The sequence below is a fragment of the Nannospalax galili genome, unplaced genomic scaffold (genome assembly GCF_000622305.1).
Source record: "Nannospalax galili isolate Female #2095 unplaced genomic scaffold, S.galili_v1.0 scaffold1650, whole genome shotgun sequence".
Classification (NCBI taxonomy): domain Eukaryota; kingdom Metazoa; phylum Chordata; class Mammalia; order Rodentia; family Spalacidae; genus Nannospalax; species Nannospalax galili.
Genome location: NW_008328118.1, coordinates 30,960 through 48,687, shown reverse-complemented (window position 1 = coordinate 48,687; position 17,728 = coordinate 30,960). Strand labels below are relative to the sequence as shown.

Genomic DNA, 17,728 nt, shown 5'->3' with positions numbered 1-17,728 from the left:
CAGATTTCCCTGGAACTGGAGTTAAGGACGGTTCATAGCCACCATGTGGATGCTGGGAATCAAACCTGGGTCCTCTGCAAGAGCAATCAGTGCTCTTAACTGCTGAGCCATCTCTCCAGCCCCATAAAATATTTTTTTTAAAAAAGAAAACTATCTGGAAAACACCACTCTGTATTTACATAATATTTAAACTTGTGGTGCTGCCAAGCTACCCAAAGCAGCCACCCATTCTATTTCTAGCACCATTTCCTTTCACTCATCCAGGGCATCAAGTACTTTCAGAGTTCCTACTTAGTTCCTGGTTAACTGCTTTCTTTAGTGTCCAAGTGTCAAGAAAAGGAAAGCTACATATAGCAGGAGCTAAGCTTAGGGGTCCTGTGGGAGCCTGAAACTTGCATTTGGGTATGCACAAGTCCACTCAACAAATGCTAAGTAATTTTAAAACAGAAATGGAGGCTGGCTCAGCAGTCAAGAGCACTTGCTGTTCTTCCAGAGGACCTGGGTTTGGTTCCCAGCACCTACAGGGTGGCTAACAACCCCCTGTGGACAATCCATGCAGATGGTACATAGATGCAGGCAAAACACTCATACACAGAAAATGTTTTTAAATAAATAAAAACAGGAATGATAGAAAATTCATTTACATTGGGCAGTTCACTTAAGCAATCTCATTTTCTAAAAATGGAAAAACCAAATGACACCTGGACTAGCATGTATTGGTCATTCTGAGCTATTTACATTTTACTATTTCAATAAATACATTTAGTGATTTAGTGATATCAGATAACATAAGTTTCATACTCAGGTAGGGTACTTCTCCAAAGAATGATCCAGTGATTCTAATAACACATTTTATGTGTAAGAAACTTCACATTCTAGGATATTTAATAACCACAGTAAAACATACAGTAAAAAGCCAAGTGTGGTGGTTCATATACTCTGATATACGCATGTACTGTCAGGCCTGGCAAGGAATCTCTTTTTTGCCATACAGGGGATCAAAACCAAGGCCTTCTGCATGTTAGGCAAACACTCTACTGCCGATCTATAGCCCCAGCATCAATATATTTTTCAAGAGCAGACACTGCAGCCGAATATGGTAGTATATACTTATAATCTCAGCACTCAGGAGGCAGAGGCAAGTTCAAGGTCATCCTGGTATATATAACAACTTCCAGGCCAGTTCACAGAGACTGTTTCAAAAAGACCAAAACAAGCAAATGTTTTAAGGAAAAGAAAAGTAAAAACTTTAGAGTAAGAGGATGTTATGGTTTGAAGGTGTAATGTCTCTTTAGGCTCATGTGTTTGGACACTCGGTCTCCAGCAGGTGGTGCTGTTTTTAGGTTATAAAAGCTTTAAGAGATAGGGTTTAGCTGGAGAACGGGGCTACTAAGAGGCAGGTTTTAGAGGTTAAGGCCCAGCCCCGCTTCTGAGAAGCCTGATGTCTCTGTGCTTCCTGACCCACCAAAATGTGATCAAGCGCCTCACATTCCCTCTGCCACAGACAGGAGCTGATTCTGCCACCATGTACAGAATTACACTCTGAACCAAGAGCCTACATAAACCCCTCAAGTTACTTCCGTCAGGTCCAGTAACCAGAAAAGAAACTAGTACAGAATCAGCAGCTGTATCAAGAAAGGCAATATAGTCAAAACTTCTACAACATTAATAAGGTCTTCCTCTAACACAAGCTAAACTACAAAGATTTTTGTGTTGGCTATCTTAAATGCCTACAAAAGTGTTTGGAATATAGTAAGTGCATAAGTAACGGATCATAAGTATTAAAAGGATTGTTGATTTACAAGTATGAGATGATTACTTTAAAATACAGGGGTTAAGCCGGGCGTGGTGGTGCATGCCTGTAGTCCCAGCACTTGGGAGGCAGAGGCAGGCAGATCTCTGTGAGTTCAAGGCCAGCCTGGTCTACACAGTGAGTTCCAGGACAGCTGGGCTACAGGGAGACCCTGCTTCAAAAAGACAAAAAAAAAACAGGGGTTAGCAGAATGGCTCAGCAGTTAAGAGTGCTTACAGCAACCATATACCAACTTACCTTTAATTGCAGTCCAAGAGCCCCAACACCCTGTTTTAGCCTCCATTAGAACCAGGCACACACATGGTTCACAGATGTGCATATAGCCCCATATAAACATAAAATAAAAATCAATCTTTGAAAAAATTATATACAGTCAGTGGGTTCCCCAACCATGGACTCGGCTAATTTTGGATCAAAATATTTAAAGCAGGGCCAGTGAGATATCTCAAGGGAGTAAAGGCATTTGTTGCCCACCCGGATGACCTGTGTCTTATCTCTAGGACCCACATGGTAGAAGAGAACTGACTCTCACAAATTATCCTGACTTCACACATGCACCGTGGCGCATGTGTACTCTAGTCTGTAGACACACAAAAAAATTGGGGCTGGAGAGATGGCTCAGTGGTTAAGAGCATTGGCTGCTCTTGCAGAGGACCTAGGTTCAATTCCCAGCACCCACATAGCAGCTGACAGCTGTTTGTAATTCCAGTTCCAGGGGATCCAACGCCCTCTTCTGACCTTTGGGGGCATTGTATGACAAGGGTCCACTTATACACATGCGGACAATACACTCAATACATATAAAATAAAAAAATAATAAAACATTAAAAAAAAAACTGAAGCATAAACTGGGAGTGGTGGTACAGGCCTTTAATCTCAGCTCTAGGGAGGCAGAGGCGGGTGGATCACTGTGAGATTGAGGTCCGCCTAGCCTACATAGCGAGTTCTAGTACAAGTGGGGCTACTGGGAGACCCTGTCTCAAAAAAACCAAACAAAGAACAGAAGCATAAGATTGCATCTGTACTGAAAATACACTTTCCCCTTGTCATTATTCCCTAAATACCACAACATAATTATTTATATAATGCTTTCCTTGTATTAGGATTGGGTTTGGTGGTGCTCACCCATAAGAGGTGGAGGTAGAAGGATTGAGTTCACAGCCAGCCCAGGGTACACGAGACCCTGTCTCAAAACCAAAAAAGGCAGGTATGGTGGCATACACCTTTAGTCCCAGCACTCAGGAGGCAGAAGCAGGCAGTCACCGTGAGTTGGAGGCCAGCTTGATCTACATAGTAAATTCCAGACCAGCCAGTGCTACAGAGTGAGACTGTCTCAAAACAAAGCCTAAAACAAAAACAAAACAAAAAATCCCCAAACCAAAAAACTCAAACAAACAACAACCAAAAAACATAACAGAATTACAGAACTGTATTAGGTAATCTGAGAATAAGTGCAAATACTATGCTACTTTATGAAGGGATATAAGACGTAGGTGTTTTAATGTGCGTCTCTCTCTCTCATGTGTTTGTGTGTGCATGCGTGTGCACATGCACACGTGTGCAAGAGAGAAGAGGAAGGGGAGAGACAGAGACAGAGATAGAAATGAACCAATTTCCTGCAGAAAGTCTATTCTTTGGCTCCAGAGACTATATGCTTTCAGATGAAAAACAATACCTGACCGTGATGTACAGTGTAACACAGATGTGGACAAAACGCCAGGCCTGGTAGCATCACCAGTACTTCGAAGACTGAGGCAAGAGGACTACCAAGTTCCAGGCCAGCCTATGCTACATTATGAGACTCTTGTCTCAAGAAAACCAAAGAAACTCTAAAGGTAAATAAAGTATTTTATTTGTGCATATCGACTGTACATAATAGGTTTTACAGACATCTTCACACAAGTATATCATATACTGTAATCACATTTACCTCCTCCACCTCCCTTGTCTCTCCCTGCTAGCCCCTTTTCTTCTGTTCCACTTCTACTTTCGTAGCATAGATACATAAGTGATTTACACAGCTATATGAAATCTACAATCTATCAATGACAGCAAACATGACATTGGTCTTCTTTCATTTTTGTTGTTGTTCTGAGCTGGCCTGGAACTTGCTATGTCGATCAGGCTGGCCTTGATCTCAGAGATTGGCCTGCCTCTGCCTCCTGAGTGCTGGGATCAAAGGTATGCCTGCCACGCCCCACTGATATTTGTCTTCTGAGTTTGACTTACTCTAATAGGACGGTCTCCAGTTTTATCCATTTTCCTGCAAATGGAAATTCTACCCTGTACATACAGCACATTTTCTGTCTGAATTATCTATCTGCTGAGAGACACCTGGCCCGATTCCTTAACTTGGCTATTGTGGCTAGTGTAACAATAAATATGGATGCACAAGTACCTCTGTGGGATACTGATGTACCATCCTTCAAATGAATACTCAGGAGTGGTACAGTCAGTGACAGCCTAATTCTAGTTTTAATTTTTGAAAATGAGTGCATGTGGTGTGTACATGCATGTGGAAGCCGCAAGACAACCTCCAGTGCCATCCTCAGAAACATGGTTCACCTCTCTTTGAGACAGAATCTTTCACTGGCTGGAACTCACTAATGAGATTAGACTCGCTGGCAAGCAAGCCCAGGAATTGTCCTGTCTCTGTATTCCCAGCACTGGGATTACAAACATAAACCATCATTTTTACTTGGGTTGTAGGAATTGAACTCAGGTCCTCCTCACATTTAAGAGGCAAGCACTGTGCCAATAAATCTGTTTTCCCAGTCCTCTATTTTCAGTCTTGTGAGGATCTCTATAATGATTTCCACAGCGGCTGACTGATTTATATTCCTATCACCAGTGCATAAGGGTTCCCTTTTCCAAAGGTGGATGGAAAAGCTTAACATCCTGGCCAGTGAGATGACTCGGGAGGTAAGGGTACTTGCCACCAAGACTGCCAACCTAAGTTTGAACCCTGGGAGACTCACATCATGGAAGGAAAGAACCAACACTCACACTCTGTCCCTTATTTTCACACACACAGTGTTGTGTGTCCACTGGAGTGTGCATACACAGACACAATAGATGTAATTTTTAAAACACTTTATTATTATTATTATATTATTATTTGGTCTTTTTTGAGACAGGGTCTCCCTGTAGTCCCAGCTGACCTGGAACTCACTATGTAGACCAGGCTGGACTTGAACTCAGAGATCTGCCTCCCGAGTGCTGGGACTAAAGGCGTGCACCACCACACCCAGCTCTCATTTTATGTATACTTGTGTATTTCCTGCATGTGTGTAAGTGCACCCATGTCATGCAATGCCTGTGGAGGTCAGAAGTGGGTGCTGGATCCCCTGAAGCTGGAGTTATAGCCGGTAGCTAGCTGTCATGTGGGTGCTGAGGCTTGAACCTGGGTCCTCTGCAAGAGCAGCCTGTGCTCGTAACCGCTGAGCCATCTCTCCAGCCCATAAATGTAATTTTATAAAGAAAACATTAATGTACCCCTTAATAGAAAACTACTATGTAAGCCGGGTGTGGTGGTGCACACCTTTAGTCCCAGCACTCAGGAGGCAGAGGCAGGCGGCTCTCTGTGAGTTTGAGGTCAGCCTGGTCTACTTAGTGAGTAGTGAGTTCCAGGCCAGCTGGGGCTACAGGGAGACCCTCTCTCAAAAAGACCAAATAAATAAATAAATAAATAAATAAATAAATAAATAAATAAATGAAAACTACTATGTATAAGGAACTCTTGTTAGGTGTGGTGCATTTTTTGATGTTCTTATGCACCTTAAACTCACTGACTTTTATCTAACCTGCTAAAATACAACTTCACCATCTCTACAGCAGCACTGTACGAAAAGATGATGAATCACACTTAATTATAAATAGTCTCCCTAGAACATTCTGCTATCAGAATTTTGTCCCCTTTTTTGGGTTTTGCTTGTTTCTTTAGACAGGTCTCCCTGTAACTCCAGGTGGCCTAGAACTCACTACACTGGAACAAAAAGCGTGTGTCACCACACCTGGCTTTAACAGAGCCTTTAAAATATGTTAAAATTATAATGCAAAGAGATTAAAGGTAATTATAAAAAATATTAAAAATAGAGTTAGCCAGGTGTGGTGGCGCACACCTGTCGCAGCACTTGGACAGATGTGCAGCACTTGGGAGGCAGAGGCAGGTGGATTTCTGTGAGTTCAAGGCCAGCCTGGTCTACATAGTGAGTTCCAGGACAGCTGGGGCTATAGGGAAACCCTGCTCCAAAAAAAAAACAAAAAAAAAAGTCTAAAACTTGGAAATTTCATATTCCCGGTATTGCTTTAACTACTACCATCCCAGATTACAATTACTTTCAAGATCTACATAAAACACACTATTCAGATGTTTCCGAAGTCACAAAACTTAATCCTAGTCAGCCCACCGAGTCATCAAAGTTCGGGAAGTTTTAAGTATAGCTTAATACTGTACAAGTTGGGTATGGTAGCAGCACATGCTTGCAATCCCAGTACCTGGGGAACCAGGAGGTCAAGGCTGGCTTGAGCTACCCAGTGAGTAGCAGACCAGCCAAAGCTTTATTGCAAGACGCTTGCTTTAAAAGAAAACAAGAGAGAGGAAACATAAATGGCAGCAGAATGAGGCCCTCCAGGCAGCCACTCTTGGGCTGAATGCATGTGACAGACCATGTGAGGAAACTGAGCACACAGGATGAATATTTTCCTGACCTTGGGTGCCTCTATATTGATCTCAAAATTCTGAACTCAGGGCTTGACAAGAAGAGAGTACCTGGAGAGCCAGGGTGGCTGGGGCGAGACTGGAGCAATGGCAGTGGGAACCTTCGGCCTAAGGACTTAAAACAGGACTCCAGTAGGAGGATGTCTCATCACTTGTTCCCCCTGGCCATGGAAGAAGCAAAAAGAACAGATACCAAAAAAGCCAACTGGATCCTCAACCATGAAAAAGAAAACACTCATTGTGCCAGGCTGGTTGCCCACCCCTAGGCCTGGGGCACTGAAACCCCAGGAGGTGGTCTCACCCTGCTGCACCTCTCTTGCTGGGGGCCGGGCCTTGAGTGGCCACTGCACAGTGTACTGGCCATCATCATCACCCAGTGGCTGTCAAGACCTGGCTGCAGTCCTCAGCAGAATAGAAACCTGATTATGTCTACAGATTTCAGAAAATAAGCTAGAGGACACTGGTGTAAAGCTGCCTTGTGAAGCTGTGAAACATCCCAACTGCCTCCTCTTAAGAGAATCTTAGGTTGGAAGCCTTTGAGCTAACTGTGGCCTGCTGTGAGGACTCAGCTTTTTTCACCAACAGTAAAACCCTGTGGGGAATCACCCAACTGGCAACAGTCTTGGACCACAGTGGGGTGATGTGCTGAGTGAGGCACTGAAACAAAGTATAACCTGCATGTACCCAGACTGACTTTGATGGGGAAACCCAGGTGTTTCACTGAAGAAGAGAGACAATCCTAACCAGTGTAATAGGAGAAAGAGAAAACAAGCGTGAAAATTCCATTCCCAGAAACCTGGGCATATTCTGACTCAAAGCTACCTACAAAGGAAGGGGAGTGGGCCCTGACTTTGGCTCATCTGTGTTTAAGAATTACAGATCACCAACATTCTAATGAGATAGGATTTCTCTGGCACCTAGTCCAGATGTGTTGTGTAGATGTTTTTTCATTTGCTAATAGAGGCCATGAAGTGTGGGGGGTGGGGTGGGGGTGGGGGCTTAATAGGATCAAAATACACTGTATGAAATTCTTGAATCAATAATAAAAATTTTTTAAAAGTGTAATGCAATTCCTATTGGGTTACCCTTTAAGGCAGATGTTAGTGTGTATGAGAACACATTTGTTTGCTCATATCTACCTCATTTGATCATGCTTGATAAACAAAAAACAAGAATATACTTCCCATTCCAAAGGCATGTTAAACAGTTAAACACTAATTCATTTTTCCCATAAAGTCTTCTCAAATACTTAAATGTTACCTAGAAAAGACTTGGAGGAACAATTACCAAAGAGGAAAAGAACAGCATCTTGCTGTGTGCGGCAGTTCAAGCCTGTAATCCTAGCACTTGAGGAGGCTGAGGCAGGCAGGAAGATCTGAGTTTGAGGCCAGGCTGGGCTAGAGTGAGACATGTTTAAAATAAAATCAAGGATTGGAAAGATGGCTCAGCAGTTAAGAACACTCGCTACTCTTGCAGAGGACCCAGGTTCAGTTCTCAGCACCCACAAGGTGGCTAGCAACCATCCATAACTCCAGTTCCAAGGGAACCGACACCCTCTTCTGACCTCCAAGGGCACTGCATAGCACAGGTGCACTTACATGCAGGCAGTCAATACATTCATACACATAAAATAAAAAATAATAAAATATTAAAAACAAAACAAAACAGAATAATACCTAACTAGATGTGGTGGCACATACTTAAAATTCTAGCACTCAGGTGGCTGAGACAGGATTGAAAACTTCAAGGCCAACTTGGGCTACCAAAACAAACATAAAACTCACAGTTTTCCTAAGTCATAACATATCTTTATGCGTCAAGTCAAAATCCAGCTCACATGATAATGAACTGAAATAATATGGGAATACAAAACTATTCTCATTATTACCCCAGCCACACACAAATTTCAATATAAAATGTCCTTATCACTAGCCTACTGTCAGTCATAATTTATACAGATATCCTGAATATACAAAGCAAATACTATTTAAATACAAAAATATTTTCTTTACTTTTTTAATTAAAAAAATTTTTTTTGAGACAGGGTCTCCCTGTAGCCCCAGCTGGCCTAGAACTCACAGAAATTCATCTGCCTCTGCCTCCCAAGTGCTAGGACTAAAGGTGTGTGCCACCACACCCAGCAAATTAATTTATTTTATGAGTGTTTTGTGGACATGTATCTAAGTGGACCCATGTATACAATGCCTGAAGAGGCCAGAAGGGGGTGTCAGAGTCCTTGGAACTAGAGTTTTAAATGGTTGTGTTGCTGGGAACTGAACCCTGGTCCTCTAGAACAGCCAGCATCCTTAACCACTCACTAAGCCATCTTTCCAGCCCCATAAATACAAAAATCTTGGGTTGAGAGGGCAGTTACCCCTCCCACCCAATCAGTCAGTGTTAGCTGCACATCGGGGAGGGGCTAAGGATATATAAGCCGAGAACATCAGGAGGGACCTCTCTCACCATTTTCTGTGGCTGTCGGGAAGTCACAGGATCTATATTCGAGTGTGGACTTCCCAGTGCAGCTGTAAATGAGGGCACCCACTCCTCTCTAAATAAACCCCCACCCTATGCTCTGTTTAAAAAAAAGAAAAAAAGAAAAGAAAGAATAAATAAAATATGTTTTAAAAGACAAAAAAAATGTTGGGTTTAACCTCAAAGTAGGCCAGACAAGGCAGTGCAAGCCTTTAGTCCCAGGACTCTGAGGTGCAAAAAGACCTTAGGTTCAAGGCCAACATGGGATAAACAAAACAAAACCCCAAAGACTAATGAACAGACAGACATTTGGCAAGGTAAAAGTACCCACTTAGCAAACTGAAAAGTGCTCATTTATATGAGTATAAACAGTCTCAAAGAAAACTGGAGATGGGCTAGGGATATAGCTCAGTGGTACAATACTTGCTTAGCATGCACAAGGCCCAGGGTTCAAACCCTGGCACCAAAAAAAAAAAAAGAGAGAGAGAGAACTAATGAAAAGATACTCTACAAATTTGTAATAGTCATTTTAGAATAAATGTAAAAAAGTAACTTTGTTACATGAGAAATCAGAAAAGAAGTTCAAAGGGGCAAGAGAAACATGTTAAGGTGCAAGACAAACCCTGGTGCAGAGGAAACTACAAGGCTGATAGATCTCCCTGTCATTTACACCCCCCACCCCCACACACAGTGGAAATACAAAATGGCAAAGTAAACAGTCGCATTAATGTTTCCTGATTACAATTCCATAGATGGCTATTTCATATCTTAAAGTACTTTTTAAATTTTTTAAAGTGTGTGTGTGTACACTACACCAAGTGCTATGGCATGCATGTGAAGTCAGAAGCCAATTTGCAGGAGTCAGTTCTCTCCTTCCAATATTGGGATCCCAGGAGTCAAACTCAGGCTGACAGGCTTGGCAGTAGGCACCTTTACCTGTTCAGTCTCTCCCAGGCTCTTGAAGTTCTTGAGTATATTTTAAGTGGCAAAATATTTGCTTAAGTGCTTCAAAAAGACAAAAACGGAGACTACTGAAACCATGGAAACAAACAACTCTAAAGTCCTATCACTGCTTTACCAAAAAAAGGGGTAGGGAGAACTAGGGGAGATGGTGGTGTGGAGGAAGAAGACAACGGTGACGACAGCAAAAAGTAGGAAAATTAGGTTTTTCAAATTAAAGCTACTAGCTACTATAAATGGTAAAGCAGTAATATGAATACTTAATAACAAAACTATTTACTCTTGGGTCTGGGAATGTAGCTCAATGTGTAAAGTACTTGCCTAACATGCACAAATCCCTGGGTTCAATCCCCAGCACCCCATAAACCAGGCATGGTAGAACACACCTGTAATCCCAGCACTTGAGCAGTGGAGGCAGATCTCAAGTTCAAGGTTGTTCTTAGCTACTCGGCAAGTTAAGGGGCTAGCTTGGGTTACAGCAGACCTTGTCTCAAAAAAACCACAACCAATAACAAAACTCCTATTTCTTCTTACTTTGTCTAAACAGTAGCTTACTGGAAGCAGATGTCTATAATGTACTGCTAGCACTCCTATAAAGTATCAGACATGCCACCCCAACAGTAAAAACTGCACTATTTCACACTACTTCAAATGTGAATGCATTAAGCTTTAAAGATTAAAATAATCAAAATTAAGAAGAACTAAGACATGATATAACACAAACATTTTTCACATGTTCATTTAGTATCATTTTAATCCTTGAAATTCCTCCCTCATGTCAGTCATTTAAGACTGGTAGCCGAGTTCCCTCACTGTGTACAAGGGCAGTGTTTAAGAAACAGATTTTACCATATATAGTCTCCTCAAAGCACTGTGGTTTAAGCAGGCTCCCTTACTCCACTGAGTCATCAAAATGGTGAGAGGTATACTGTTCCTTCAAGCCAAGTGAACAAGAGCCTGTCCCTATCTGCTTGCAAAGTCAAGCTTTTCCATTTAAAAAATTTGGATTTATTTTAAGATAGGGTCTTACTGTGTAGAACAGGCTGGCTGAGAACCTGAGGTAAAGTACTGGGAGTGGCAGTTCAAAATGACGATTTTCTTTTCTCTTTCCTTATTTTTTTGGGGTGTGTGTGTGTGTGTGTGTGTCTGAGGGGAGCAGGGTTTTGGTGGTGGTGGTTGTTTTTTATTGGGGGGGGTATTGAGACAGGAGACAGGATCTCACTACAGAGCCTTGGCTGATCTGCAACTCACTATACAGACCAGGCTGTCCTCAAACTCACAGAGCTCTGCCTGCTTCTGCCTCCCATATGCTGGGGTTAAAGGTGTGCACCACCACTCCAGCAATTTTCTTTTGAGATAGGGCCTTATGTAGCCCAAGCTACCTCTTCATCCCAAGCACTAGAATTACAAGCATGCTCCAACCACACTCACTGGAATTTTTAAAGTCCCATTTGGGCCTATTTGCTTGATACTTTTCTCCTTAGTAATTGGCAGTACTGGCTGGAATTTTAATTTTATGGTGATTGTTCTCATTTCAGGGCATCTTTTACAAGGTGAAATCAAAGCTTTTGTTTTGTTTTATTTAAACACTCCTATATTCAACATATAAATAAGCATAAGCCTGATAAAGTAGACTACAATCAACTACAAATGTGACTATTAAGTGAAGATATTCTAGCACTATAAGCTTCTGTGCATCTCTAAACCTTAGTGCCTGTCTCAGAGCAGTCACCTGGGAAACCTGCATTCCTTTGGTAAATGAGCCCACTTGTAGTCAGTTCCTGCTGAAGTTAGTAACACTGAATTAGTAACACCAGGGACCCAGTTTAAAGAGGATGTTCAGACTTTTACCTATCTGGTCACTTTCAGAAGGCCTATTCTAAAAAGCAGAAGTTTCCCCTCTAGGCTTCTCTACAGAGACAAGGGTCTAGCAGGGGAATAATGAGAAAATAGAGCAGGTCTAATATTTGGCATGGGATCAAAAGAACACACCTGTATTCCAGCAGCCATCCAACTACAGACCTGGAGAGGGATTACACAAATTAATGTCTCAGGGCTAAAGACAAGCTCAGTGGGAGCTACCCTGTCTAAAGCCTTGGATTCAATACCCAGCACCACAAAAAATAATCTTCTCAAACAGCCTGTAATTAAAAAAATAATGGGCAAATCAAATCACCTTTCATGATTTCCATGAAAAAAAAATTGAGATCCTCCTGCCTCCACCTCCCAGGGGGTGGGATTACAGGTATATGTCACCATATCTAGTTTATGTAGTGCTGGGATGGAACCCAGAGCTTCCCCATGCTAGGCAAGTACTCTACTGAGCTACATCTCTAGCCCCTATTTCCATGGAAGGGGTGGGGGGGTGATGGTGTGTGAGGGTTCACATGTGAAAGTTGGGGTGCATGCATGCCGTGGTGTATATGTGCAGATCTGAGGACAACCTCAGGTACTGGTCCCCAACTTCCACCTTGCCTGAGATAGGACCTCTCTTCTGTTATTCACTGCTGCAAACACAAGATTAGCTGGCATGCAAGATGTCCAGGATTCTCCAGTCTCTGCCTAACATTTTGGTAGAAGCACTGAGATTACAGAGGCATGCTACTGTGCCTGGCTTTATGTGGGTTCTGGGGATTCAAACTCAGGACCTTTATCCACAGAGCCATCTCTCTAGCCCTTATTTCCATGAATTAAAAAAATAAATAAAAGCCGGGTGTGCTGGCACACGCCTTTAGTCCCAGCACTCGGGAGGCAGAGCAAGCAGATCTCTGTGAGTTCAAGGCCAGCCTGGTCTACATAGTGAGTTCCAGGCCAGCTGGGGCTACAGGGAGACCCTGTCTCAAAAAGACAAAAACAAACAAAGAAACAAACAGTGTTTTAATATTTTATTGTGGAGACATCACAACTTCAGCTCTCCGAATAAAACTACAGTGACTACAGAATAGTGAAACAATATGGAATCCAAGTGGTTCTGAGCTCTCAAAAATTTCAGAACTATCACAGCATTCCTGACTGTGACAACTTATGCACTATTCCAGAGCTATTGCACTTACAGCTAATCACACTTACAGAAAATGCAGATAAAATTTCTAAGTACCTAAAGAGTAATACCAAATATGTAACTTTGTGTTTGAATTAACTACTTTCATTTATGCCACAGTAACTGATCTTTTTCTCTAAGGAACAGGATTTTTCAAAGTATGGACTATATGTAAAACTAACAATAATATACACAATCAGCTTTGCAACTATTGACAAAATTGTAACAAGAATCAGTTTGAGGATTGGGGATGAAGCTTAGTGGTAGTGCTTAGTTAGCATGCACCAGCGCTGAGTTCTACCCTCAGCACTGCAAACCAACTACTAAATAACCTCAAATATATTTTATACTACCAATATAGTGTATACCACCTTCCACCCCTCAAAGCAGAACCCACTAAACATAAATGGTTTGAATTTCCAAAGAGAGTATCTGACGGTCACAAAATATCTCAAATTCAATTTTTAAAGTGTTAAACTTATTTAGAGGTCAATTTGAGATATAGTGGAAATCAAGCTGTTATGGTGGGTGGGGAGTGCAGGGTTTTGTTATGTAGCACAAGCTGGCCTGGAATGCACTTTGTAGACTAGGCTGGTCTTAACTTCCAGAATGCCAGGATTGCAGAAGTATACTACCATGTTCAAGCTAGTATTTTTTTTTTCTCATTTTTTTGAGACAGGAGGGTCTCCCAACTGGTCTGGAACTCACTATGTAGACCAGGCTTCAGTCTCACAGGGATTCACATGCCTCTGCCTTCCAAGTGCTGGGACTAAAAGCGTGCACCACCACACCTGACCTCAAGCTAGTATTTATTTATTTTTTTTTTGGTCTTTTTGAGACAGGGTCTCCCTGTAGCCCCAGCTGGCCTGGAATTCAGAATGTAGACCAGGCTGGCCTCGAACTCACAGAGATCCGCCTGCCTCTGCCTCCCAAGTGCTGGGATCAAAGGCATGAGCCATCATGCCCAGCGCTAGTATTTTAATTGTTCATTTATTATATGTGTGGGTGCAACTGTCAAGGCATGGGTGTTGAGGTTAGCTAACAACTTTGTGGAATCCAATTCTCTCCTTCCACCTTTAAGAGAGTTTGATGAGTTAACATCAGGTAATCAGGTTTGTGTCACAAGGGCTTTTATCCACAGAGCCATCTTGCCAGCACCAAGGTAGTATTTTTATAACAAGCACTTTAATCTGGATTTTAGAAGTAAAAACTTAGGGGTTGCAGAGACAGTTTAGCAGTTAAGAGCACTGGCTGCTCTTGCAGAGGGCCCAGGTTCGATCCCCCGCAACCACATGGTGGTTAACATCTGTCAGTAACACCAGTTCTAGGGGACTCTGACACCCTCTTCTGACCTCCTCAGGCACTGCATGACACTGGTGTACTTACATGCAGGCGATACACTCATACACATTCAATTTTTTCAAAAAGTAAAAATCTAAATGTTAAAATGTTTATAGTTAATCTAAATATAGTGCAATAAACCATGCTTTATTTAAAAACACAAAAACCCTTTCCCCATAATTTAGAAGAGTTGTGAAATCTTCCTGCGGTCCTCATCCCTCATCTCATGAGATGCATTTTTAATGTATCTCTACACGAAGTTTATGGACATATAAAAATTTTTAATGAGGAGCTGGAGAGATGGCTCAGCACTAGCAGAGGACCAGGGTTCAATTCCCTGTGTCTATATGGCAGTAACAACTGTCTGTAAATCCAGTTCCAGGGGAATCCAATGCCCTCTTCTGACCATCTTGAGCACTGCACGACCCACACTGCACTTACACACATGCAGGCGATGCACTCATACACATAAAATAAAAATAGTATTTTTCAAAAATCTTTAATGAACACACATAAATGGTTTGCTCAAAAACTTTTTAAGTTACTAAACCTTGGACCAAACCACAGCAATCTCACCACAGCAGTGGTAAAATGCCCTTACACTACTCACCCTCTTCTAGTTCAATCCTAGCTTAAATGAAGCAAGTACAATAATGGCTTGTAAAAGTTTGTAATAAATGCAATCAAGAGCCCTTAATCCCAGCACTCGGGAAGCAGAGGCTGGTGGTTCTCTGTGAATTCCATGCCAGTCAGGGCTAGATAGTGGGACCCCATCTTTGGAAGGGAAAAAAAAAAAGTAGGATGGCAGTGAATAACAGCTCTCTCTTCCCAATCCAATTCCAAGGAGGTTAATTCGTACGTCACATTTGTGGGAAGGGACAAAAATCACAAAATATTGCAACACTGAAATGGTTAGAAATCACTATAGAATTCATCCAAAAGTAACATTTGTCTTCAAATCTGTGACTCTGATGCCCAAAATACATTTTCTTCTTTTTTTTTTCCCTTGCTTAATGTGTGTGAGTGCATTGCCTGCATGTAGGTAAGTGCATCGGTCATGCAATGCCTGCAGGGATCAGAACAGGAAGTGGATTCCCTGGAACTGGAGTTACACGCGGTTGTTCCCCGCCATGTGGGTGCTGAGACTCAAACCGGGGTCGTCTACAAGAGCAGTCAGTGCTTTTAACCGCTGAGTCATCTCTCCAGCCCCCGTTACTTACTATTTTTGAGACACTGTAGGCCCAGCTGGCCTGGATCTCGGAGATCCGCCTGCCTCTGTCTCCTGAGTGCTGGACTAAAGGCCTGTGCCACCACACTTGGCTTTCAAAATACATTTTTTTGATAGGGGTAGAAAAAAAACCACTTGCAAATCGTTTCTAAATCAGTGCCTCAGTCTGATTTTTAACAATCTGGACCTTCAAGACTAACATCTGTATCCTGCACTTAAGAAAAAAAATAAAATAAAAAGAGGAGACCAGGTGGAACCAGAACTGCTCAACTTTCCGCGACGACAGAATTAACTGGACGGTCCTAGGTCTCCCCAGTCATCTACGAAACGCGGAGTCCAAGCGAGGTGACGGGCACAACACACACCAAACGCTCAACGACTGCAAAGCCCGCACGTCCTCCGGGACAGACAGGAAGGGCCGGGGCTGCGGCCCAGGCCCTGACAGCACTTCCCCTTTTGTCCGTGAACCGGTTTCCTGCCTCCCGTTCGGCATCTGCCACTACACAAGAAGAAAGTCTCTGAGTCTAGTTTCGCACACCGGCGCGTCTAGAAAATGGAGCCCTTCTCCCACCCGTGAATCCAGACCTTCCCTTCCCGAGCTTCCGCACAGACCGACCCACTCCACTCAGGCCGCCGCTCGCGGGGCGCCGGGGTGCGCAAGCCAGCCGAGTAGGCTCCAGGACCCGTAAGGAGCTTGCCCGCACCCCGAGCAAGAGAGCGCGAGAGCGCCCGGAGTCTCCCGAGCGCCCGCCCGGCCGGCCCGCAGCGCAGCCCCGCAGCCCCGGACCCGCGCGCACCACACGCACACACACGCACACACACACACACACACACACACACACACACACACACGCGCGCGCGCGCGGCCGCCGCGCCTGGCCTTACCCCGGTGCCATTGTCGCACACCACCACCTTCCTGCCCTGGCTGTCCATCGTCCGCCCTGAAGAGCCGCCGCCCGGCCAGGCCTGCTTCCTCCTCCTTGCGGCCCCGCCTTCGGCCCAGTGCTCCTCCCCATCCGGAAGTTCCCGCCCAGTGGCCGCTCAGAGCCTGCGCGGAGCAAATGGAGAGCGGTAACTGGCAGCCAGAAAGGCCAATGAGAATCGGCCAGTCCAGAGCTCGTCTCCGCGGCCGCACCGGGCTCGCGCTCTGCTTCCGGCGTTGCGTTTAGCGTGCGGGGCGGCGGCCGCCCGCGGTGCTGCGGCTTTGGCCAGGTGTTTCTCAAGTTAGGGCGCGGTCTACAGAAAAGTCGGCAGGTGAAGAACGCAGTGGAGAAGGGTGGAGCAGATCTCGGGGAGGCCGAAAGCTGCGAGGTCCTGAGGCTTGGTGTGCTGTTGATGCTGGACCTCGCCAGGGTACCTGCACATCCATTTGAAATAGTGTGTTCATACTGCCAATTCCAGGCCAGCCCTTTGCCCCTGTAGCTCGATGGTCACGTTTGCGCGGGTGGATACCTACAGTCCTTTCCGTCTCTTCGCTCACCATTTCCTTTTTCCAATAACTTTTTGTGTTCAGACCTTTTTTGAAACAGGAACTCTCTGTATTGCCCAAGACTGGCCTCAAATTTGCGATCGTCGTTTCTCGGCCTCCCAAGTAGCTGGGCTGACAGTCATGTGCCACGCACACAGCCACCCAGAATCACGGCTTTGAAATCAGGCAGCTCTTTTTTCTTCTTCTTTTTTTTTTTTTTTTTTGTCTTTTTGAGACAGGGTCTCCCTGTAGCTCCAGTTGTCCTGGGAACTCACTATGTAGACCAGGCTGGCTTTGAACTCAGAGATCCGCCTGCCTCCGCCTCCTGAGTGCTGGGATGAAAGAAGTGTGTCATCACACCCGGCTCAGGCAGCTCTTTCGAACTTGGCCCTGACAGTGAAGAGTTTGATGTGTGCATGACCTTGACTGTACATGGGGGAAGATAACCTCTACCTGTACAGGATGTGATTCTGTTTAGTGGTTAACTACTACTAATGCATACTTCTGAACTTATGGTTCTCTTTATATGTAATGTCTCTACCTTTTTTCTTTCTGATTGGAAGACTTCTCATTCACTAAGATCCAGCTTGTTGCAGCTCTCTGAAGATTGTGTTCACATCCTCAAGATATGTTTTTAAGATTTATTTATTTATTGTCTTTTTGAGACACAGTCTTCCTGTAGC

The 17,728-nt window shown here is 43.8% G+C and overlaps 1 protein-coding gene across 1 annotated transcript in view; it reads right to left on the bottom strand.

Annotated features, from left to right (window-relative positions):
• Actr2 (actin related protein 2) overlaps positions 1-16,615 on the bottom strand; it is a 47,315-nt gene extending 30,700 nt beyond the window's left edge. Inside the window, exon 1 of the mRNA XM_008852492.3 lies at positions 16,463-16,615. Within this exon, the coding sequence (XP_008850714.1) occupies positions 16,463-16,510 (48 nt within the window). The 5' untranslated portion in view covers positions 16,511-16,615. The remainder of the gene's footprint in view (positions 1-16,462) is intronic.
• Positions 16,616-17,728: the final 1,113 nt, after the last annotated feature.